Consider the following 25,093-nt stretch of genomic DNA (forward strand, 5'->3'; position numbering starts at 1 on the left):
TATGCCACCAAGACACCAAGCAGTTAAGTGAACAAAGCACAGTACATAAAAGCCTAGTGCACTGTTGACTCCAATTCAGCTCAAGTTCTGGCAGTGTTCTTCATAACTAAAAAGCTAGAGAATTCTCTTGAAAGCAAGTTTGTATTTCAAAGATGCTGGTCGAATTCACGGGGGACCTTCATGGACCTTTGTGGCTGAAGACCACTTCCAGACTAGAACTGTGTCTCTTTTTCTGCCACTTTTATAATATGCCTTTGTCAAGGGAATTTGTTGTTAAACAAATGAGGTGAAGCAAGTGAGTTTTTCCAACTGTAACTTTTGTGACAAACAACTCAATCCAACAGCTGGGAGGACATCAAAGTGAGTTTTTCCAACTGTAACTTTTGTGATTTCATTTCACTATAATTTATGGCATTCACATGTCACTGAAAGTTTGATATTTGCTATTTCAGCATCTGAAGACAGCAGTAATGCTGCTACCCTTCACACAATGAGCTCAATCAACTTAATTGCTGCTGAACATGAACCTCCGTCACAAACTCCTTCCCATCATGTAGTAAATCAAACCCCCAAACCTAAACTTGAAGGTGTTCTTGTGAACCACAATGAACCCAGATCGAGTTCCAAGGCAGGTCTCCGTGTGCACTTCAAGCTGCCTGAAGATGATAAAAGAAGTGAATCACCATCAGAGGATGGACCTGGTGCTACAAACCAAATCAGACCCAACTATTTCCAAGAGAGGGTAAATGGTCAACCAATGAAAATACCAGAGCCAACATCACCATCCAAGGAACCCCCCCCAGTACTGGCTAAACCAAAGCTGTAAGTAAAAGGGATTCTAAGTTTCAGGAGCATCACCTGGTATTATTTAGAATTCATAGACCAGGACACTATTGCACTAGAGCAAAAAACTGAAACACAGAACCAAAAAAGACAGTCAGTATTCACATGGTGCTGGCCTAACTAACCATACTCTTGGAAAACATATTCTACAGAGCTTGATTTTTTATTCTGTATGTCCCTCTTGGAAAAGCATTCTCCAAATTCAAAAGGAAAATGCTTTCCCTTTGAAATTTTATTGAATTCTACAACGTTTTCTGCTGTTGTTCACAAAAGGTGAACAACACTGCTTTTATGCAGGCAAAATAAAAGCAGGTTCTTCAAACATATCTCACTCAATTCTGAGTATGCAGTTTTGCCAAAATCATACATATTCAGTTTTACACATAGCATGGACTAGCAAACAGCTACCAACTGTAGTCCCAGAGGTCATACCTCATGACTTTAATGTCTCACAAACCTATTCTTTTCCTGAAACAGATAAAATACTTGGAAACGTTTGATAATGTGAAACCACTTGAACTAAAAAGCACCTGCATGATTAGCGCACTGTGAACTCAAGGGGAAATTTTAAGAAGTAGCACAGTTTTCTTAGAGGACAATTTATGGAGTTCACACTGCAGTTTATTAAGAAACATCCTTTCAGCATTTTTGAAACCTCCCAAATCTAGTTTAACAAAAACCATGCAGAGTCCTTCATTTCATTTCTTAAAGAGGCAGAAGCTGTAACTAAAGGCTCAGGAAGGACTTTATAATTCATTGGTATTCTTAAGCAGGGATGTAATTTCATAGCATAAACATTACAAGTAAGATGACAGAACTTACATACCATGTAACAGAGGAAGAACTTGGAGCAGTATTTTTTTTAATTTGTTAAGCCTGTATTCACAGCCCTATTTACTTTCAGAGTTCTAATGTATTTAAGGAAGGAGTAAGAAGCAGTATTTAAGTTGCTCAATGCTTGCATAAAGCAGAATTTCTCTCAAATGCCCCCCAATGTAACAAAGGAGTGCATTATTATACAGATATAAGTATTAAGGACACAAAATCAGAATTGCAAAACTTTTAACTTTCTACGATTCTACTTTTTGAAAGCTTGAGATTGCTATCTTTATCTACCTTTAATGTGATTTTTTTAGTACATTATAGAAACAACAATTCTTTTAAATAAAAAGAAGTTCTCTTCATCTATTTGGTTTGTCAGTACCAGTTGTGGTTGGTCTCTACATCCACATTTTTCACTTTTTAACAATAGTTATTTAACACTTGACAATTTATTACATGATCATTTTCCATATCCTCTATGTCCTTTCTGTTTTGGAAGGGAAAAAGTTAGCCTGTTCTCCATATGCTGTATTTCCATATACATAATAACTAAATAAACCACTTGACAAAGCAAAATGATTTCACTTAATTGCAAAGTAGAAAAGCCCTGAAGATACATACAGTAGATAACATCTAGGAAACAACAATTGCATGAAACGCAAGTCCTCTCTGAATGATGCACTCTTGCCTGTCACTGAATATCAACACTACCTAAACTACACTTCTAGTATCTCTTTTTGGTAGATTATTGCAAAGCTTTATTAGCCAAAATGCTGGTTTCAGGAACCACTCAAACAGGAGCTAAATAACTGCAATCTGGCTTACAAAAGCTCATTTAATATCTGATAAACCAAATCCTACTCTTAGTTACACAAGCTGAGAGGTACTAAGGTGACAGAGCAGAATTTGACAATGTTATCCCCTAGGTATTTTCAAGTAAGATTTATATTTATATTTCAGTCAAATAATTTTCAGACAAAAAGCACTTGTGCCTCTGGCAAAGAAGGGAAGAGGAAAGAAAAGTTTAATTTAGTAGCAGATTATGCTCTTCTCCAAATGTTCATGTAGATCATGTAGGAGTTTCCCCTATCTCTTACTGTATCACAGGACAGAGAATTTTTCTCTTGCAATTTGCATATGGAAATGTAGTCAGCCAGTACATTGAGGGCTCATGACCAATTTTGCTCATCTTTGTCTTATATGCAGTGATCAGACCCAGTTGAAACAGCTCCAGAACCAAGTCTTGCTTGAACAACAGCAGCTGTATCAGACATCTACAAGAGAGTTGTCATTCAACACAGCTGTATTGAATTCTGCTACTTCCCTCCATCAACAGTCCACCTCAACCACGTACAAACAAAGCAAAGCCTCTGCTTCACAAGCATTCGGCTATACCCGACCTAAGCAGTTCCTGCCATCACAAAGCACCCCACCTACCAGCTCCTCTTCTAGCTCCTCGGTTACAACGTTCAGCAACATCCCTCAAGGAACTCAAAGAACAAATAACAAGGAAAATTTCACAGGAAATCCTCCATCTGCCCAAGCGAGGTTTTCAGGAGGGTTTACAAGCAAAAGTGAACAGTCTCTACCAAACTCTAAAGAATCTATGGTGCCTCCATTAACACTTTCTACATCTAGTGTAAAACAGTTTCAGCCACAGAGTGTGACGCCTGCTCCTGTCTCCCCCCCGGGCCGAATTCAGAATCCTGCAGCTTTCCTCAGTTCTGTTCTTCCTTCACTTCCTACTGCGCCATCAACCAATGCCATGGGACTGCCCAGAAGTACACCAACGACGTAAGTAGCACAAACTAGATGTGCAGAAGCAGGGACAAGAAATACTCGTAAGGGAAACTAAAATCTATTTCTGCTCAGTGGGCGGTTTACTGAAATGCAAGTCATTCATAAAATAGAAAAGCAAGTTATTAATATATTCTAGTCATATCATCTAACCTTTATGCTCAGCTAAGAAAGGGTGGGAAAGTAGTTTCTACAGTAAGATGCATCAAGAGTAAAATAAATTCAGTATAGAGAAATGTGAGTTTATAAACAGATACATACAAGAATTTGGGGGCTCAAAGCTTCATAGGACTGTACTAGTGGGAGAAAAGAGATTTCATGAGCTTGCAAGATAAGACCATTTGCCTACACGAGCTATAAAAAACATTCTTACCTATTGCAAGCAACAAGTAAAGTTTTAAGAGGTATCTTATAATGTATGGTATTTCTTAGTCCAGGTATATCTAAGAGATAACTTATGTAAAGGTATTTGTTGCAATACTTGCTGTATTTAAAGTTCCCCAGAAAACCTCTAACAGTTTTGCACATTAATATTTTAATTGCCATCCAGCATGATTTCTGTGACAAAATGGCTACCACCATACAAGCAAATAAGGATAATGATGTACAGGAAAGGTTGTGGCCTTAAGAGTTCCTTCTTTACTAGTAGAGTTGAAATTAATATCTCTTTTGTGGACTATGTAAACCCTGGGTTAGCATGGCTAGCACCAGTGGATTGATACAACTTTTTATCCATAGAACTCCAAACGAGGGAGTATTTCCCCCTTTACCAATGGTACACTTCAAGGTAGTGATAGCCATCAGTAAGTCACAATCTTCTACTTATTTTGCTGATACTACATCAACCATTCTGTAATTACAACAGAAAAAAGTGTCCCTGTATACATAACACTCAACATTCTGTGTGCCAAGAAATCCTGCCTTCAAACCATCACTGCACTCCTACTCCCAGACCTCCTAGTTGCCCAGCACAGCCACACCATTGGCATGACTTTGTGGCACACGCCTGGAGGCCTTCACGGTCCTGGCATCACGGGCAGGCATTCATAATAACATTACAAGTAAAGGGTTTACTAGAACGTTGCACGCTTTCAAGTAGTTTGCTGCTCTCACAGTTTCCTGACAGTCTACTTTAAGAACTTGACTATTTTCAAACACTAAAATAAAAGAGTAATTCTATTTTTCAATACTAAAATAAAACAGACGACATCTGTAAAAAATAAAAAGAACCGCTGATATTAGGTGTCATAAAAGGGTGAGAGAAATGAAAGAAGTAAAAGTTCATGGAAAGAGTAAATGATTGCTGAAGATGTGAGGTAAAGATCAATGAAAAATCATACTAACTTTTAAATTATTCCCTGATACAGTAAAACGTACAAATAATATACCTATGGGTAACACCTATACAAATTTATTTAGCATTGTGACATCATTATTCTAGGATAAATGTAAATGGAATTTAGATGCTTATTATAGTATTATAATGCTTATTCTCTTCAAGACGTGTGTCCTTAATTCCTAGTGGAATGGGATGCACCATTAAAATAGTACCAAAAAAAAATCAAATCCCATATTGTGCTTTGGCTTCTACATTTATGTAGAATGTAGAAATAATAGGTTCGTCATGAAGTGTAACATATCATATCACACAGGTGAGATAATAGGTTCATCCAGACAACTGAAGTGTAACATATCATATCACACAGGTGACAAAAAAAAAATATACTGGTTGCTGCATGTTAGTATCAGAATTTTCTTTTAATAGCCCGACCCAGGGATTAACGAAGAAAAATCTGAAGCCTCTGCAGTTAGCAACAGATGATTCTATTCGGGAAAATAAAGCTGCACTTGTAAAGGACCTGGGAAGAAAACCGCATTTCCGAGAGGATGTTAATCAAGAAAGTAGTCAGCAGGTAAGAAAATCGAGTGTTATTAAAATAAATTTCACTCATGAACAAGACATGTATTGTGACTTGTGGAACAAAAGGTGTTTGTGTGGTTGAGTTGCTAAAACACTTTGCAGAGTGAGCTTTTCTGGTAAGTACTGGTTTGGAATAGCAAACTGGAGCTTTAAATAGGAAGTATGAGGGGATGCAGCTGTGCAGGGTTTACTTTGTGACTGAGTAGCATTTTTAATTTCTGATCATCTCTATTAGAGACTGGTAGAAATGTAAAACCTTCTCTTTTCATAGACCCTTCTGTACACTGGATTTCATCTTTTCACTTTACAACTTGCTCAACTCATGGCACACACACACATTCATACACTGTATATTTTTAACATAAATTAAGCAGTAATCAAACTGTTTAAGAAAAGGTTTCTGTTTTTATTTTGGTTGAACTAAAATGTGGTATTCAATTTTTAGCATTAAACCTATTTTCCTGAGTTATATGAATTGAGAGGGACTTGTTAGGAACTTGTTAGGAAGTTTTTGGTAGCCGTTACTGGCATACACCAAACTATAGGCCTAGCATTATGAGAGTTTAGCAAAATGAAAAGCCTTTTACAAAGCTCAAGGAGCTAAATATCCATTCATTCTTAACTAGAATCAATAAGTTCTCTGGATCCAGGCAGTGCCTATGAAATTAAAGAAGAAAAAAAAAAGGAAATGATATTTTGAAGTTGAAATCACTGTAAATCAGGTCCAACCACCCTGAATGACAGTAGGAGACACTAAGAACTGGAATATTTTGAGGTTGAAATCACTGTAAATCAGGTCCAACCACAGCCTTTTACAAAGCTCAAGGAGCTAAATATCCATTCATTCTTAACTAGAATCAATAAGTTCTCTGGATCCAGGCAGTGCCTATGAAATTAAAGAAGAAAAAAAAAAGGAAATGATATTTTGAAGTTGAAATCACTGTAAATCAGGTCCAACCACCCTCGAATGACAGTAGGAGACACTAAGAACTGCTAGATAGCCATTCTGTCTGTAGATGACGATGCTGCTCTCACCTTGGCCACGGAGCCCTTCATAGCTGCCCTTCCAGCTCAGGCTTAACACAGCAAATAATGGTTTACCCTCATCTGTCGTCAACAAGGGAACTTTTCACAACGTCTGTTAGCCCTTCTGACAGAGAACATGCAAAGATAAGCAAAAAATCATGGAGTCTCTGGAGCACATTACCCTCTGTGGACAACTGCAGCGTAATCCCTGTTTTTTTAATATTGCTGTTGACCTTCTTTCTGACGGATCACGCTGCCAAAGCACTTTGAGTAAAACAACTGGCAAGCGGTATGTTTTGCAGATGAATCACAAGTGTTACAATTTGTACTTGCTATAGTAGTAAGACAAATTATTTAGAGAGCTACTGTGAAATACCAATCGGTCTTCTGAGTTAACTGCATGATAACCCCTTTAGAAGCAATGATCACTGTTAGTGTCAACGTTATCTGCTGACAGCAAAAGTTATTTATACACTTATTTGCTATTCTGTATGACACCAAACCAAAATCTTTATTCCCAATCCCCCAAACACTGAAAAACTTCAAAGCTGGCACTTCTCTAATTATTATGGTAATTAGAATGCCAATGGTAATGAAGTAGAAAATAATTTTAGGATAGCTCAATAGAAGTTCCCTCATTTTCCACTCAGTTCCCACCTTTAGTCACTTCTGATTTTATGCTTCCACCTCACAGAAAACCACTGCTCAGCCTGACTCCAGCAAATTCAAGTCTGAGTTTTCTCTGCAGTGAAAGCAGTGATTATTTAAAGAGATGAGGGGATACAGAGTATTTTCCGAAACTCCTATTGCTTTGCCATTTATAGAACAATCAGCATCATGAGAATAATATGGTGGAGTGCTGGATTCACGCCCATAGATTTTGTCCCATTTTTTTCTCTAATAGGTAACACGGAATTAAAAAGAAGAATTTTCATCCTATATATAGCATAACTGCATTAAATTGATTATTATAATAGTAGGAAAAGGCTTTTATTCACTTTCTCTTAAATATGTATACAACTCTCCCCTGTGTGAGATATCACTGCATAATGAATAGAGTACAGCATCTCATAAAAATCTCAAAGTGTTGGCTTCCTTGTATTTTCTACATGCTATTTTAAAAATTCCTTCTCATAAAATGTGTCCTATAGCCTATTTTTATTTAGAGAATTTTATTATAACCCCATTTCATTTCGATAGCAGCATTTGGTCTCTTTTACAATGTCTGCAGAGCACGTAAGGATCATCTGGAATGAAAGCTGCAGATGACAAGTCTGTGCCTCAAAGTACTGGTCTTGTCTTATATTACTATATACAGTGCAGTAACAAGCGTGAGTGATTTACATCCTGGTGCTCTATTTATCTATCATTGACTTCCACATGAAAAGTGTTTAGCTTACAAGTCAAGATTTTCCTAAGTGTCAGCATTATGCACTCAGCATGATATCTAATAATCCAGATGTACTCCTCCCGTTTCATCCAGTACGTCATTCATCTCCAACAATAAGGAAATCCAGAATCAGAACATAGTTGGTAATTTTGCTGATGTTGCATGCGACAGAACAGATTAGCCTCTGGTCTTCTACAGCTCTGATAATCATACAGTGCTGACAGAAATACCAATACGATTTTGCTAGAATTCTAGCTGCAACTTTGATCAAGTACATGCAGTAATAAGCTGTCATTTTTACCAGAAAAGAACACCATACCTGTCATTTATGCAGATGGTGACATGCTATATTGCCAGGTGAAATTTCATCACAATTAGGAGCGTTGAAAAAAAAATGTGATTCACTTATACCAAATGTCTTCAGTCAGATTTGCTCAGTTCTTTTAAACAGAAGATACACTAATCGAGGATTAACTTTACACAGCTGCAGGAAGAGGTTAGGACAAATTCCAGGACCTAGCCCAGTTTCTACTTTGGCCTGAAGACAGTCGAATTCATAACTCTTAAATTCTGTAAGGGCAGCCTAACTCCTTGCCTGTGGGTATGTGCACCATTGGTGCTGTCCCAGGTTGCACAAATAATTAAGCATTCTTTATCAGCAGGATGAAAAACTGGAATTTCCACCTTTTCGAACAGCTCCCATAACAGGAGACCTGAGCCCTTCTCTCATCTTCTCCAGCTCAATGAACATAACTTAAGACTTTCAGGCAGCGTGGAACAGGCCCTCCTTTAGCAGGACACTTCAGAGAGCCAATGAACGTAACTTCAGGCAGCGTGGAATAGGCCCTCCTTTAGCAGGACACTTCAGAGAGCATTTCAGCTTAATGGTTAGGGTTGTTTGAGGAAGCTGCTAGTTTGTGTTGGAGAAAAGAAACAGAGACAAACTGAGAGAGACAGAGAGGAAAAAAAAAACCAACCACTCTCCTGCCTAGTTCCTAGGACAAACACCCAGATTCTTGTCCTTGCTGTAGTGGATGTTTCAGCATTTCTGCAAAGTGAAAGGCGACAAGAAGGACAAAGAACTTCCCTGTCCACTTATCTCCATGCCCATAATGTTTTATTCTTGGAGACTTCCTCTTGGAAGTCCTGTGAGACAAAGCATCCAAGTGCCAGAACCTCAGTGAGTGTCTGGGCTAATGCACCACCTGATGAAAGGAGAGCACAGCCGGTGCTATCTCCACTCCCAAAAATCTGTCAGTCTGGTCCTTTGGGCCTTTTTGGTCTTTATACAAGTAAAATATCTTGATAATGTTCAGTTAGAATATGTCATGTAGAAACAAAAAGATGCATGGGGAGAAAAGGGCAGACTGAGAATTTGAGGGGAATTTGGCAAATGGAAAAAAATATAAATGTGTCATGCAAACTGATTCTTTTATCCTGGTATTTGAAAACATTTACAGGCTTCACCAATGAGACTATAAATAGAGGAAATTCAGCTTTACAGGCAAAACTTAGAAATTAATGACATTATCTCCTCAAAACTTTGCTATACAAGTAATACAAAAAAGAAATATGAGGTAATTAAACCTCAAAACCCTGTACAGTAATACAATTAAAGGAATTAAGTGTGCAATAATAAAGGAAAGTTAAGTAAATAGGCCTGATTTATATCCTTTAGTTGTAAGCACTACAAACTGTGCTCGCATATCTGTGTCATTTACTATGAAGATTATCATGTGGCAATGCTGGTTGCTTCTGTCTTATGTAAGACCCAGATAGCAGCGTGGTCACTGCCTTATTTTTAGGACAAAGAGTAAACCTACAGCTGTTTCGAAACTTATGCACAGCCCTCACATGAATATTCTTCACTTTTGCTAGGGAATACTTTATAAGGAATTTCAGAGAGACACAAGGCTTGTCCAAAAGCTTTTAGATCATTAAAAACCACGGCCTGCAAAGCCATATGCAGAACCCAGCTCATCACACAGGCCACACCACCACCACCACCTCAACACTGATCAAACAGAACCATCTCCTCACAGTCCCCATACTGAACAGTCAGCCTCAGAAAGGTCCTAAGAATCACCAAGAACTCTGTTCCCCAGAGCACAAGAATTACACTTAATTCAATCACTCCAAAAATCTTGCTCTAAACAAACTTCACATCATCTCTCAAAGCTCAGCAAATGTACACAATTTTGGACTAAGGATGGGAATTAAACCACAAGAAGTCCTCACAGAGGCTTGATTGCTCTGCACTAGAAATGAGAAGACATTTAAGAACCTGACAAAGACAGATCACGAGGTCTTGAAATTAATAGGTATAAACTCCCAATAATCATGGGAATGAATAGTTAAACAACCACTTGTAGCTGTATTCTCAAGACCTAGGTCTGATCAACACAATGCAGACAGGTTTTCCTGGTAAGGTGTGCAGGTTGCAGAACTCATCACCTAGGAAAGGGACCCTGAGCTCCTCATGCTTTCACACACACACCTGAGCCACTCACTCCAAGTCTGTGGGAGCTGGACATGCAAACCACATTTGCTTTCGCTTCTATCTTCCTCTTGCTCAATCACCTTGAACTGAACTGTATGTAGGATATTGTCTAGCTGTGTACCACAGATGGTAGACTCTTCAAGGCTTTGTGTGTCTATTTGGATAGCATGATCTTCATGCCCTGTGCTATGTAAGATGGCCCAACATAATTCACCTGCGAAAATAAGTCACTTCAGTGATACCTCTTCATGGGCCAGATAAGTGAAGATAAGCATGCATGTTGGATGTGTTGGTTTTTGATTCCCACCACTGAGAGGGGAGAGAGGTGGGGGGAAGGAGAATCCAAATTAAACAGAAGATTTCAGTCAGAGTAGGCTAGAGGAGACTTTGAAGCCAAGGAGCGTTACAGCTTGGAAGCAGACATTGAGATGCAATATATGCCAGTTTCTTAGATAAACTGTTAACTGGATTTAGAGTAACTCTGCCAAAAAGTCAGTCTAGTAAAAGTTACAAAACTGGGACTAAATTGGGAAATTTGTCTGGAGTTGGCAATGAGTGGCAAAGAGAATTACATTTTTATGCACGATATGAGAATCAACATTCAAATAAAGTTCCTCTGGCCTCTCTATATGTGGTAATTTCCATGGGTTACTATGCTAACATCAGATTGTTTTGATGCTACAAGGTTCTAGTAACTGTTAGCATGTATTTTCACTAAGATCTGAATCCTGCTAAAGTCAATAGCAAGACAGGCTTTAACTTCAACAGATATAGGATTTTAGGATTCATATTCACACACAGAGGTGCATAGAAACTTACAGGAATTACTACGGTCTGTCCAATTCCCCTTTTTGCCAAAAAGGTTCACAGGTAGCAGAATGGCCCAGGAGCCAAATTACTTGAACTGAAATCCAGGAGACCATGATCCAACTCTCTGCTCTGTCACAGACTTTCTGTGTCTCTTTAACAGGTCACTTGGCTTCTTTAGGCCTCAATTTCTCGTATGTAAACCACAAGTAACAGGCCTGCCCTGAAGGGTGCCTTACTGCCAGGTGCTCAAAATATGACGGTGATAGGGCCAAATAGATCAATCACAGAGACAAAATGATGTGAAACTGTACTTCAACAGGACTTGCATTGGAAAAAAATTGTGTTTGCCATGCTGGTCAAATTACAGCCACCCAGCAGGACCCTACAACAGTATTGCAGAGTATTACTACAACAGTGCAAAGGCTAGCAACTCCCCAGAAGAGAAACCGCATTTCACTGCTCCATCTGCTCCAAATTTCCACTAGAACTTATCTGACTTTTTTTTTTTCCCTTTTGAGTTAACTTTCTTGTAGCTCACTCCTGCAGAACAGCTCACTGTGGGACCTAAACCGGTTCAGCTACATTCATATACACTTAATATGCTACACAGCTCTGGGGCAATAACGCAGCACAGATCACTTAGAAGGTGCTACTAATGACTAGAGAAACATGATACAGAACTGCTTAAGACATAGAACTCACCAGCGTTTTGTTCTGGCCAGTTTTAAGCCTTTTACCCTTCTGGCTATATCCTGATAGGATTAATGCAACCACCGCTCCCTACTCCCCTTTTGCTAATGCATGGAAGCGAAATAATACCCAGGTCTCAAAAGTTGCAGTCTACTCAGCCTATAGAGATATAGATAACTATATACAATTATAATATACATGTGCTATGTATATTCTAATTTGTACAGAACATTTACACCTCCACATAGGAGCTTTAATTTTACAGTTTTCTAGCTGGGAGACAGCATAATTAAAATATGTGGCTACTATATTAAACAAGCCTGTAAAAATGTCATGTTTCAGGAACATTGCCAAAAAGCAGCTGGAACTCCGCATTTTTGACCCAAAATCAGAGCTTAAACCTTTGTACTCCTTCCCTTAGTCTTCTCAGTATGCTGAACTGCAGCCTAGTTTTAACATTGTACACAGTGATCACATTGACTTGTTCTTTGTGTGACACTTTACGAAATACTTGTCTGACCCACAACCACAAACACTTTGCTCTACTCCACTTATGTAATCACAATCAGAAATAGTTCTATGGCTTATGTGATAAAAACAGTTCTTCAGAAAGCTATATTAACAACTCTCTTGTGCTTTTGCTAATCCTAGAAGAAAATTTACCAAACAAGCAAAAAACCTCCATGATTACGTTCTCTATACAACTGTGTGTTTCCACTTATTTCAGAGATTCCTGTTCTTTGTAAGAAGCTTGGTGTAACATATAACACCTTCAGTCTGTATATGTTGGTGTTAAAATTTTCACAGCAATGTTAACTTAGTCTTGTTGGTTTGTGTGTAAATTTATATAAGCATATATATGCATATATTGAGAAAGACAAACTGAAGTATGTACACAACACACAGGCAACACTTCAGGGCTGTGGGAACCCTAACTTCAATATTTTCTAATTTAAAATGTATTTTTGAATATAACTCCTTAAAATAACCAAACATGTGCAGTTGGCCTGCACAGTTCCTAGCCAGAGACTGTTGGGTTTGCACAGAAACACAATGACTCTTGTGGCTTCCACGGGCAGGGAAGCAGTTGCCACTAATGATAGTGTTGATGGTGCAGCAATAAGCATTGGCTCTGACAAACTGCTACCTTTATTTTACGTGCACATATATCCAGGGTCACATGCACTCAAGAAATGTGAGAGAAAACCTGTCTGTCATTAACTTCATGCCCCATGAAATGCATTCCTTCTTCAATTATATTTTCGTCTGCAAGCAGATATATGAAAAGGAAGAACTGCCCTTATTTCTTACTGAAGTAAAGTTTGTAAGAAGTTACTAACTTCAACACACAGTCAGGAAAAATAAAAATTATACACTGTGTTCACAGAAAACATTTTCAGATCTAAAAGAGAGGGAAGAAACATTAGGTTAATTACAGTTTGAAAAGAATTGCTCCAAGTTGAATTAATGTTAGTTGGTTAGACAACTTAAGACACACTTGTATCTTTGGAATAGAGGAAAGGAAAGATGTTAATTGTATCTAAAACCATTGATTGGTTTCATCTGTACATCATCATGGCTACAGCAACATTAGACTATTAATTCCTTATTACATACTGTGACTTCTTTTGGAAAGCAGTGAATCTGGGAAAAAAATCAGCACAAAAAACTGCTGACTAAACCCAACTACCTATAAACAATACTGGCCTCTCCCATTAGCTTGCAGTATTTCATTGCCTTTTAACTCCACTCTGCAGCATTTTGTTCTGCAGTCAACACCGTACTCACTAATGTGATGTGTGCCTTCCTAGCCCCACCACTTCCTGCTGCTAGAGAACACCATATGATGAAAACTCCCTTCAGGGACCAAGCAATGATTCCTCAATCTTCAACTATACACTTGAGGATGTACTGAAAGCACAATATTGCCTTTTTTATTTGAAATGTTATTCTTGTCATTAACAATTTTCATTTCCAAACCTGCTTTTGGCACCGTCACCAGAAAATTGAAATAAAGGAAGTTTGATCTAGAGATCAGTTACATCATTCTGATAAAAATAATCACATTCACACTTTGTAGGTCTAACAAAACATGCATATAGCTCAATAAAGTTGAAGACTGTATACAACTAAGACAGTCCAGTGGCAGGTTTGTGTACTGCCATAAAAGAACAATGTTACCTGTTGGTAAGCTTCTCAGGGCAGTACATAACTAGTTTGCTGACTTCCAGATTACGCAGATTGAATGGTTTTGTATGTGAGAGCAGCTGCAGGCCCCCTACTTCTTCTTCCTTTGTTCTTTATTGTCTTGCACTTAAAAAGTAAAAGGTGTTGGCTCTTGCAAAAGCTGTTTTTCAATTTTTAGTCTCTAGACTACTTCTTTTGGATTGCTATCTGACTCTGAGAAATCTTAACACTTTTCCTCCCCACTCATTCTCATCTGAGTCCAGAGTTGCCCTCTCTGAGTAACAATTCTTCACAGACTTGTTGTGTCTAGCTTCTGAGATAACCAATTTGTTATCTTCTCTTCGCCTCCTCTGTCCATCAGCTCTGTTGCCTTCTAAACATATCAAAAACTTTAAAAATTACTTATCTTTGCAAAGGGAATAATAGTGCTCAAAAGAGCTCAATATGATTAAGGAGAAACATATTCAAAATGGTGAATTTAGCTGTCATATAATCAATATCCAAAAGTAATTACATACTTTTGGAGAGATTCATTACACAATAAACACTAACATGTTTAAACAGGAAGAAAAGGTGCTCTCTGTACCATAGTTGCTACATTGCCCTGACCTTTATTCATGTGGCAGATCAGTAGGTAATGAAAAGAGAAGGGAAAGAGATTACTTCTACCTTAATGAATCCTTAATTAGCCTCCACATTTCCAAAGACCACACAGCATGTGAAATCCCTGAAAACAATTTCATTCTTAGAATAATTTCATATAGCATCTTCAAGTCCTACTGGAAAATTCAGACACTCAAAGTAATCCTTTCTCAGTAGGTCTATTTTTTTGCCACAGATTTTGCTCTCTGCTGCCAAGAACTGCCTAAACAACACAAAGACAACTAGCGAAAGCGCTCAAAGAAGGGGAAGGAAAACAAAACTCCAAAAATGTTCTTCAGCACATTGTTTGCAACAAAGTGTTTAGGTTTGAATTCCTTTATTTATGGGAGACTAGAAACAAAATATGACCAGAGTACATGTTGGTGACATGGCTGCTTCCTAGAACATAGTAGTCACTCCCTGATTTTAACTTGATTCCTCCTTCCTAAAAACAGACAGGCTTTTTCTACATATCAAGGGTAAAAGACTGGTTGTTTAACTTGCCCTTGGAACACTATAACCAGCTCTTGCCATCTAAATGGAAAAATGAGAGCTTCGCTTGGTCACAAATCAGAGAACGTCCAGTTTTACACTGGCTTAACTGAGATTAGAATTTGATCTATTCAAGTGATTTGTTGAGACATGCTGCGTGAAAGAAAAAAAGCTCCACAAGATGAAACTTTATCAGGCTGTTTGCTGATCACCAGCTGTTGGCCAGCCCACAGAGCAAAGCAAGCCACCTAAGAAAGTGGATACCATCTAGTGGCTGGCTCCCACCCTTTGGTGCATGTCTCACCCACTTCTTCAGACCTGCATGCTCAAAAACTCCTACTTGGCCAAGCTGTATACGCAGTGGTACATTTGAAGAGAGTACCAGAGGGCAGACTGTCCCTGTCAGAGCAGGGAGGGAGTGTTGTAGATAAGGAAGGTGTCCTGAAGAGGGGACCCAGCAACTTAAGCTCCCTATAAACACTTTTGTTACCTCGTAATTATGGGCACTGCTCCAAAGCTGTGTGGAACATCCCTGCAGCACCAGAGAAGCAGGGAGGAGTGGAAGGAAGACTCTGTTTCCAGTAAAGAGAGTTCAGTCATGAAAGTCCTTCCCTCCCTACTCTGTGCTGTCTGCCTTTTCCCACCATAGCTAATCTTTACTGGATCTGACCTTACAGCAACCCCCCAAAAAAAGATTTTAGATGAAAAGACCAATATACAACATCAACCATTACAGTACCAAAATCAGATTATTACCAGGGCATTTATTCCATCACAGCAATTTCCAGCTTTTTAACTCAGGCTTCATGGCTGCCACGTTTTCCTCCTCAAAACTCCCTTGTAACCTCCCAATCTTTGGCCACTTCTGTCTCCTTGGTCTCCTGAAGAAATCAGAAGACTTTGTCAGCCTAAATTTTGTGCTGCCTCTCCACCTTTGCTCCTTACTATTTGGGAACTACTGGTCAAGAGCACGATCAGCAGTACGATGGAATATGTATATGATCAGGAATGTAAGTAAGTCCCAGCAATTTGGGACCTTTGCTGGTTCTTTAATTAACTTTCTGCAGGATTTCAGACAAGCTGCATTTTCTGAACCTTGTTTTTTCAGCAAATGGAATATATGTAAGGATAGGCTACATCCTTATTTATGATTCACTAGTTTCTAATATTCAATTTTAGAAATGAGAATTTCACTTTTGGAATTGCTCAAGTACTTCCCTTCTAAGCCACAGATCGTTTCCCTCCTTTAACAAAGCAACAAAACCCATTGTAATAGCACTGTCTGACAGACAAAAGTAAGATTCTGAAGATCCATGCTTGCTTCAGAAGTAGAGTAGAACGTATGCCTGCTCTCAGAAATGTCAGTAGGAACACAAGCTCTGGACTTTCAGGCGTAGTGCTCCACCATGCCCAGGACAAACATCAGTTTGCTGTCAAAAACAGAACCTGACTGTTGGTCTAGCATTTCACATGTCACAGCAAGAGACATTTGGTCAAATGCCTCTTGGTCTAGGCAAGAGAGATCCTCATGCCAAACAGCTAGGTAACAAGAGATTTCTCATTGACTTCAGGGGATTAGGAGGAGGCTCATAATCACAGAAAACTATCAGGAAAAACAATATCAGTAGGAATATACTGGTTTTCTTGCATCATCCGTTTAATCTCCTAAGGATTTAAATGTGATATGTTTTGCTTTCTCAGTTACACCAGCTAGAAATATAGTCAAGTTTTAACCTGAAGCAAAATAACTCTGAAAATATTTCACTTTCTTCATAGCTTTCTCTTTTAGTAGCTATAGTTTTCCTTATTTAATTCTGAATTGAAATCTATAGCAGTATTCATTTCCATAATTAGCAGGTAAACTATATTTAAACACAAAATCCTCAAAAATTTGGTATATTTCAATCATCTGTTTTGATCAAGTGTGCAAAAGTACAGTTTTCACAGGGATTTAGAGGAATTGCATGTTTGATTTTTTAGCTGCCTTTGAAAAAATTCAGTTTCATTAGTCACATTCTGCAAACTTTAGATGCAGTGAGAGAATTTGTGTCTGTAGACTGAATTCAGACCATTTCAATATGTCCTACTTTACGTAGGCTTTTATATTTTCACTCATTTTGGAATTAGTCTAAAAGCACAAGTACCACAGAGCACGACTCATCTTGATCAGAACCGTGCCCCTCTCTCTCTGCAGGAATACAGGATTTCAAGCTTTGAGCAGAGGCTGATGAATGAAATAGAATTTCGCCTTGAACGCACCCCGGTGGATGAATCAGACGACGAAGTCCAACACGAGGAAATCCCTACAGGCAAATACATAGCACCCATCTTTGATAAAAGACTCAAGCATTTTCGGGTAATGGAAGGATCTCCTATTACATTCACTTGCAAAATTGTTGGAATACCTGTTCCCAAGGTAGGTCATTTTCACTGTTAACAGTAAAGGAATAAAAATCAACTACCTGCAGTTTTTATACATCTCTCTGGAAAGCCTCAGTCCTAAGAACATGGCTCTGTGGAGAGAAGTCTAAAACAAATTATTTCCCTCCCATTTTCTAAAATAACAATATCTAAAATAACTTAATAAAAAATTAAATAAAATAATTTCTAAAATAACAATATCTGCTCCTGAGCATGTATCTTTGATGTACTGTGTAGACTGCCTCACAACCACCTGACCCCAAGAGAAACAGGACTTCATTACCCATCAAAAAATTAACTTCTCAGAAAGATAAGAACTAATCTGAGATAACCAGTAAAGTGTCTGTAGCCAAGAAAGAGAACCCAACAGGCCCAGCTATGCAAAGGAGATATGCAGCTTTCCAAGTTCAACCTGGAATCATTTTACTTCACGTTGTAATTGATCCGCACATTTTATAATGTTCTAAACTTTTTACTAGCAATTGGCCAACTTATGTCATGTTCTTATCTATGTTTTTTCTAGTCACTATTCCACTACAGAGCAAGTGTTAAGTCACTGGGGGGGTTCTGATCACTACAGGTATACTGGTTCAAGGACGGCAAGCAGATTTCAAAGAAAAACAAGCATTTCAAAATGAACAGAGAAGAAGATGGAACATGTTCTTTACATATTGAAGCTTCTACTAATGATGATGATGGCAACTATACAATTATGGCTGCAAACCCACAAGTAAGGTGTTTTATTTTCCTCTACAAAAATGCTTGTTTCATCTTTTTTGAATGTATATTAATAGTAACACGGATTGGGCCACCAAGCCTGACAGCGAGTGGTGAGTGTATCAAAAATCAGATGCTTCAGAGGGTAGGAGAGGAAACCATATAATGAAGAATGATGAAACTACTCCCCTATTCTTATACATCCCAGTCACAATCATTAAGAATGTTTTTCCCCATTACTAACTCCTGCCCTATCTTCTGACCCTGCTTCTGTTGCTGATAGATACTCTCTGAGATATGGTGACAAGACAGACATGATATTGTAGGCAGAAAGAATAGAACGAGGGGAAACAAAATGTTACGCCAAATTTGGAAGTCTTACCAAACACAGTTATCCTTTATCCAGGATGCAAAGATGTGGATCTGCAAATGGTCTCGTTCCATAATACCCCTCTCCTTCACCCTGTGCACTAGCTTAGATGCTTATTTAGCAGTACAATCAAGGCAGGCAACTTTTTCCAGTTTCAATTTTTCCCTTTTTCTGAATTATACTTCAGCCCAACTACTTTTCAGTTTCCGTGTGGCTGCACAAACAACACCACTAGTAGAAAGGGTCTGGAAGAGAATACCTGGGGAGACACAGAGACAGCCATGAAGAAGCAGGGACAGATACTGCTTAAGGTGGTTTACCCAGCACCACTGCTAAATGCACTGCCACGGCCTTTACGAGCCTGAGAAACACACTGCTCCAGACACACAGAGAAACCTCTGCCTCCGCACACTAATAGCATTTGCTTTGAAAAAGTAATATTTACACCATAGTCCAGTTACTTTACTTAAAAAAAAACCCACAAAAAACCAGCTGATGCATTGTAAATGTTAACTATTTATACTTCAAAATGAAATGAGTTATTAACCAACGCTTAATTCTGTTTCCATTGTGATTTGCAGGGGAGAATCAGTTGTTCAGGCCACCTGATGGTTCAGAGTATCCCTGTTCGGGGCCGAATATCAACAATTCAGCCTCACAGGTAAAAGGAAAGACAAGTCCTTCAGACCATCTCAGTGCTTCTTACTGAAGGCATTCAAAATAACTAGCTGCTGTACTTCAACGCACTCTGTACTTCAGTTCTCAATCACAGAATGGAAATGACAGCAGCAATTCCCTCCCAACAGGTCACTTCTAGTATCTAATATTTTTAAGGTCATCTTCAAATACAGGGAAGTTTAAGTGTAAAGTATTATTTCATTTACCTCTTGCAGTGGAGTTAAAGGCAAGGGATGGATTAGCAAGATGAAATCCAGCCAAAAAAGCAAAAAGTAGAGAAGGAAAGCTTGGGAATCCAACAATACTACACAATATAGTTAATTTGATAATCTTTCTAAATTAAAATATGCAAGCATTAAATTACAATCAGTCCATTTATTTCTGCCCTTTTTATTTAACTCTTTTAAAGCATTAGGAAAAAAAAGTTTGGCTTCCAAACATATGTATGCAATTTTTGTGTTGCAGGACACGACCCCGGGTGCCAGAAGGAGACAAAGAAGCAGTTCAAGAACGCTTTTTCAGGCCATACTTTCTACAGGCTCCAGGTGACATGGTAGCACATGAAGGGCGACTTTGTAGGTTGGATTGTAAGGTATTAACTATTTCCTCTGTTCATTCTCACTTCCCATACCTCTGTACATGTATTGCTAGGTGGTTTCATGTTCTTCATTACATGCATAAGCACTTTCTGTTGAAGTTTTAATGCTTTATTTTAAAAAATTATTTCTTATTGCCATTGTCTCTGATCTGATTCGGGGGATTTCTTTTCAACACATGCTGTATGGAATGAAGAACACAGAAAACACAACCCCAGAAATAGAAGGCTCACTCAGAAGGTTGTTCAAATTACTAGATATGTTCACCGTGTCCTTTACCAGCCTGAACTCCAGAAGTTCATCTGGGAATGACAGGTCCTTCTGCTCCATTATCAGATTCTTGAACATAATCCAGAAATGCACAAAACCATGAGAAAGAGAGGATTCAGCATGTATGCTGTTCAAACAAATGTTTCTATTGTACTGGACTGAATTACTGCAGATTAATACTCCCTGAAAAGAGGGAACGGAGCCCAGTGTATTTTATGCTTCCCAAGCACATGCAGATACAGAAATGTCCCCATTTACAGATTCAAATCCCTATGTGAGAGAGTTGTCAGAGATTAGGGTACACACAGTGAACATCCTGTTATTGAACAGCTTTAAGAAACTTGTCTGCTCAAACATATTTTGGTAGTCCCTCTGTGTCGCAGCAGCACAGCAAAGGTGGTAGCACTGACACTGACCTCTTCCATGCTCCAAAATGTCTCCTACCCCAAAGAGGGTAGAAGCTCTGAAGCAGAAGTTAATGCCCTGAAGATGAACAAGATTCATTTACTACTTAATTTACAATGTAAAGTTTACTAGGGAGCATGCCAAAGAATTTGGTTATTCTTAGCTCTGCTATCCTGGCAGAGCTTGTGAAGCCTTAAAGCATGTCTGGTATTGCACAGACCTGGAAGACAGCACTCCTCGTGCAGGCAAGTTCCACTTCCCTCTTTCTCTGGTTTATAGAATATTGTTTGTAAAGCAATATTTTAGACATGAGTAAGTACTTCTATCTATTGGAAAGATCTTTAAGAATATAATAAAGTCTAATAATCTTTCTATAAAATATTTAATCTGCAGTGTTCTAAAGCATGTAAGTTTAACAGCTACAAAGAACTATATAATTCTTAATCAGATTTTACAGAATACTAAGTCATTTGTATGGAAGTCCTTTTAATCCCTATTAAACTCTGTAGTGGTTTGGATCTAGGGTTTTGATTTATACTCAGCACTAAAGAAAAAAAAAAAAGAAAACTAGCAGATTACTAGGAGACTTTTGTGAATCTGATACAGGACCAAGTTTCTTCCTTTCTGACCAGGAAAAACGTAGGCATTTCATGTATTTGTTTCTCTTAGGATTTTGTTGCTTGATTGTTTTCTATCCTTCTGCCTTTTGGAACTAATCAGCAGAAAAAAACAGAAGCTGAGAAATAAAAAAAAAAAAATTACATCTTTTTGTTCTAGATTCTGACATTATTCAGATGGTATCTGGAAAAAGGCTTACCTACGAATGTACTAAAAACTCTTTGTCAGGTTGACATTTGTCTCTAGCTGTTTCCCTGTCCGTTAGGTGAGTGGGTTACCGACTCCAGAGCTGACGTGGCTTCTGAACGGCAAACCTGTGCTACCAGATGGCACCCACAAGATGCTGGTCAGAGAGACTGGAGTTCACTCTCTGCTTATTGATCCTCTCACACAAAATGATGCTGGAACTTACACCTGCCTTGCCACTAATAAAACAGGACAAAATTCATTTAGTCTGGAGCTCACGGTTGTAGGTAAGAATAACTAAGAATAATTTAATAACAATGCTGTAGTTATTTGTATACACTTCTTCCAAAAAGTGCCTTAGTTTCCCTAAAGACAAGTTTAAACAAATAGTTAATCCACTGATAGCAGGAGAGTTCAACAGTAAGAAAACTCATGTGTTAGAGGGAAACGGACCTGGTGCTCAGTCGATAGGTGCACCCTGTTATTAAAAGAGGGCAGTAAGAATTCTCTCTCATCATCACTTCACCTCTCTTGTCTTGGCAAAATGACATTCTAAATTTTCTCCAGAGAGAATACTTAGTGTTTGAATTCATAATATACATTGTGGTCTCCTAGACGTCAGTCCCTATTTTATTGGCTTAATTTCTTTTTTAAATATAAAAAACATGAATCTGAATACTGTTCTGTAACAAAGCCTTACAGGATGTGAACTCCTGAAATCCATAGAACTGGCATTAATTTCCTGCAGTGGTAGTATGTTTAGACCCATTAAATATGCACACATTCTTTTATGAATATCAGTTTTGCCTATTATTTTCTTTATGTTCCCTTACAGAGGCTAAGTCATGGCATTTCACTTTCCTTCCAACACTTCCTTCCCATTAAAAATTCAGAACCTGTTTTGATATCGCAAGAATAACCTTTGGTCCTGTTTTTCCATATAATTCAAAGCGTAACAAAGAAGAAAATTTCTGTTGTTCAAGAATTCTTTTTCTTTTTCCAGCAAAGGAAGTAAAAAAAGCCCCCATGTTTTTGGAGAAGCTTCAGAACTGCGGTGTTCCTGAAGGGTACCCTGTCAGACTAGAGTGCAGAGTTGTTGGAATGCCACCCCCTATATTTTTCTGGAAGAAGGATAATGAGACCATCCCATCAAACAGAGACAGGATGAGGTACTGTACCATCGTACCCATGCTTGGAGTATCTTGTGGCTAGACCAATTGTTTCCATGAAAAACTGTGAGAATTACAGGTGGTGTTCTTCTTAAAACATCTTCTTTCACCCACATGAAGTCTTTAAAAGCTGGCTTCACTGTGAGGTGAACAATAGCATTTTCTTGGTTCAGAATAAAGGAATGGAGCATAATACGCCACTGCCTCAGAGAGCAGTGATAGACCTTTCGGGTCATAGGCCTGATACAACATATGCATCTTCTTATCAAAGATACTATGGTACAGTATTTTTAATGCATTTTAGCACCTTACTCTCTAAATGATTTTTTCCTCAATTTAGTTCTAACTATGGATGAATTCAAACTCAGAATGGTTAGAATACAGCTTTGAATGCCCCAGAGCACAGAATTGCAGAATGAGATGGGGTTGGAAGGGATCCCTGGAGATCATCTAGGCCAACCTCCCTGCCAGAGCAGGTCCACCCAGAGCAGGTTGCACAGGAATGTGTTCAGGCAGGTTTGGAACATCTCCAGAGATGGGGACTCTACCACCTCTCTGGGCAGCCTCTTCCAGGGCTCTGCCACCCTGCAAGAAGTTCCACCTCACATTTAGGTGGAGCTTTCTCTGTTCAAGGTTGTGCTCCTTGTCCTGTCACTAGGCACTACTGAAAAAAGACTGGCCCCATCCTCTTGACATCTAGTTTTTAAGTATTTATAGGCATTGATCAGATCCCCCCTCAGTCTTCTCTTCTCTAGACTAAAAAGACCCAAGTCCCTCAGCCCTTTCTCATCAGAAAGATGTTATAGGCCCCTAATCACCTCTGTAGCCCTCTGCTGTACCCTCTCCAGCAGTTCCCTGTCCTTCTGGAACTGGGAAGCCCAGAACTGGTCCCAGTGCTCCAGATGGGGCCTCCCCAGGGCAGAGTAGAGGGCGAGGATGACCTCCCTTGACCTGCTGGCCACCCTCCTCTTGAAGCACCCCAGGATGCCATTGGCCACAAGGGCACATTGCTGGCACAAGATAATACAGAGTTTAGTGTATCAGATACAGAGGACGATAACAAACACAGGCAAAGACCTGGATCCATGTTACAAAATGCAACAGTGTTTGGGTTCAGCTCTTGCATTCAAATGCATCACTATTTTTCCTGCTTCACAAAAGAAAAGCTGATAAAATAATGTGCCTAGCTGTAATTAATGAGAATCAATCTTTCTGTGGTCTCCCCTTCCCCACCCAGAGACTGCTGTCCCCCTCCAAAAAGCCCACCTAACTCTGATATTCTATGCCTCTGTGCAATTACTCAAGGATTTATTTCAAGTACTGTCACTTTCACAAGAATGATGGTTCTACACATGCAAACACTGTAGTTAATGGAGAATGAACAACTGTCCTAAAATGCCTCATTTCCAGTTGTTTCACAGAAGCTTAGAAAACAAGCTTTTGCTTCAGCTCAGCAGAGGAATGATGAAGGGAAACCTCCCACACCTCCCCATGCCAGGAGCTAACATCAGGCTTGGATCACCTCTGCTATTTCAGCCAGTCATAACCAGACTGCCTGCCCCTGAGGCTTCCAGTGGTTCTGCACAGACCATGTGAGCGATGGGCAGCGTCATCCTTGTTTGTCTCTACCTTGCCTCACTGTTTTCTTCCTGCCTGAGGCCAAGAGACCTTTTTTGTATCACAATATGGACATGTATGAGCTTATATACTATTGCGCCCCCAGCATAAGGTAAATTCTGTAGTGCAGGGAGCAAACGGTGAACATTCTCTTTTTCATTAGAGCTGTTGGAAGCACAAAATGTCCTATTGACTTGAAACTCTGTGGTTTAATGTTTCATTCCAGTTCATAAGGAAACAAAATCTCAAATTTTAGAACTTCCTGCAACTCCAAGTATTCTGATGTGCTCATCTCCCACCTCTTCCTTGATAATAAGGGAAACACTTGGGTTGATAAAAAGGACACCCACAGCCTAGAGAGCAGAGAAGCCTCTGTTCTCTGATATACTATTGAATAAATTTTCCTGGAAGCTGCAGGCAGAAAGTCTCAGATCACTGAAGAACAAGCGAAGGGGAGGGAATAACAAAGCAGGTTTCTTTTAGACTGTTGGCCAAATGAACCTTCCAGATTTTCTCACTCAGGCATTTTCTCATGGGAAGGGTGTCATAAGGAAGTTTCTGACTGACTCTGATTACTGATGTGAAAAATATCACAACTTTGTACAAATGTTCTTGGTATTTTGTTTGTTACATTATTCTTCCAGCTTCTAAACTAGGAAAAAATACAGTCTGACTGTGCAGTAGTTTTGCATGGGTTTAGTTCAATGGAATTCAATCAACAATTCCAGTATCAACACATAGAGAGCAACAACTGAGCTCACTCTGCCACACCATGGCTTTGTGCAGCTGAGAGAAGCAAGAACAGGTTTCAGCTACTCTGACCACTGGGTGAGGCCATACTGAAAGCAATTCTATTGACCATAAATGTCTCGCGCTGCTACCTCTTTGAGAATGAAAGTTAAAACTTATATATTTCATATTTAATG

At 38.9% G+C, this 25,093-nt stretch overlaps 1 protein-coding gene across 1 annotated transcript in view; it reads left to right on the forward strand.

Annotated features, from left to right (window-relative positions):
* LOC106887156 (myopalladin-like) overlaps positions 1-25,093 on the forward strand; it is a 49,280-nt gene that overhangs the window by 21,500 nt on the left and 2,687 nt on the right. Inside the window, exons 9-17 of the mRNA XM_014940573.1 lie at positions 453-822; positions 2,872-3,459; positions 5,228-5,375; positions 17,315-17,536; positions 18,122-18,271; positions 19,210-19,289; positions 19,772-19,898; positions 21,461-21,668; positions 22,385-22,550. Coding sequence (XP_014796059.1) covers positions 453-822; positions 2,872-3,459; positions 5,228-5,375; positions 17,315-17,536; positions 18,122-18,271; positions 19,210-19,289; positions 19,772-19,898; positions 21,461-21,668; positions 22,385-22,550 — 2,059 coding nt within the window. The remainder of the gene's footprint in view (positions 1-452; positions 823-2,871; positions 3,460-5,227; positions 5,376-17,314; positions 17,537-18,121; positions 18,272-19,209; positions 19,290-19,771; positions 19,899-21,460; positions 21,669-22,384; positions 22,551-25,093) is intronic.

This window comes from Calidris pugnax, unplaced genomic scaffold (assembly GCF_001431845.1).
Source record: "Calidris pugnax isolate Ruff unplaced genomic scaffold, ASM143184v1 scaffold39, whole genome shotgun sequence".
Lineage (NCBI taxonomy): Eukaryota > Metazoa > Chordata > Aves > Charadriiformes > Scolopacidae > Calidris > Calidris pugnax.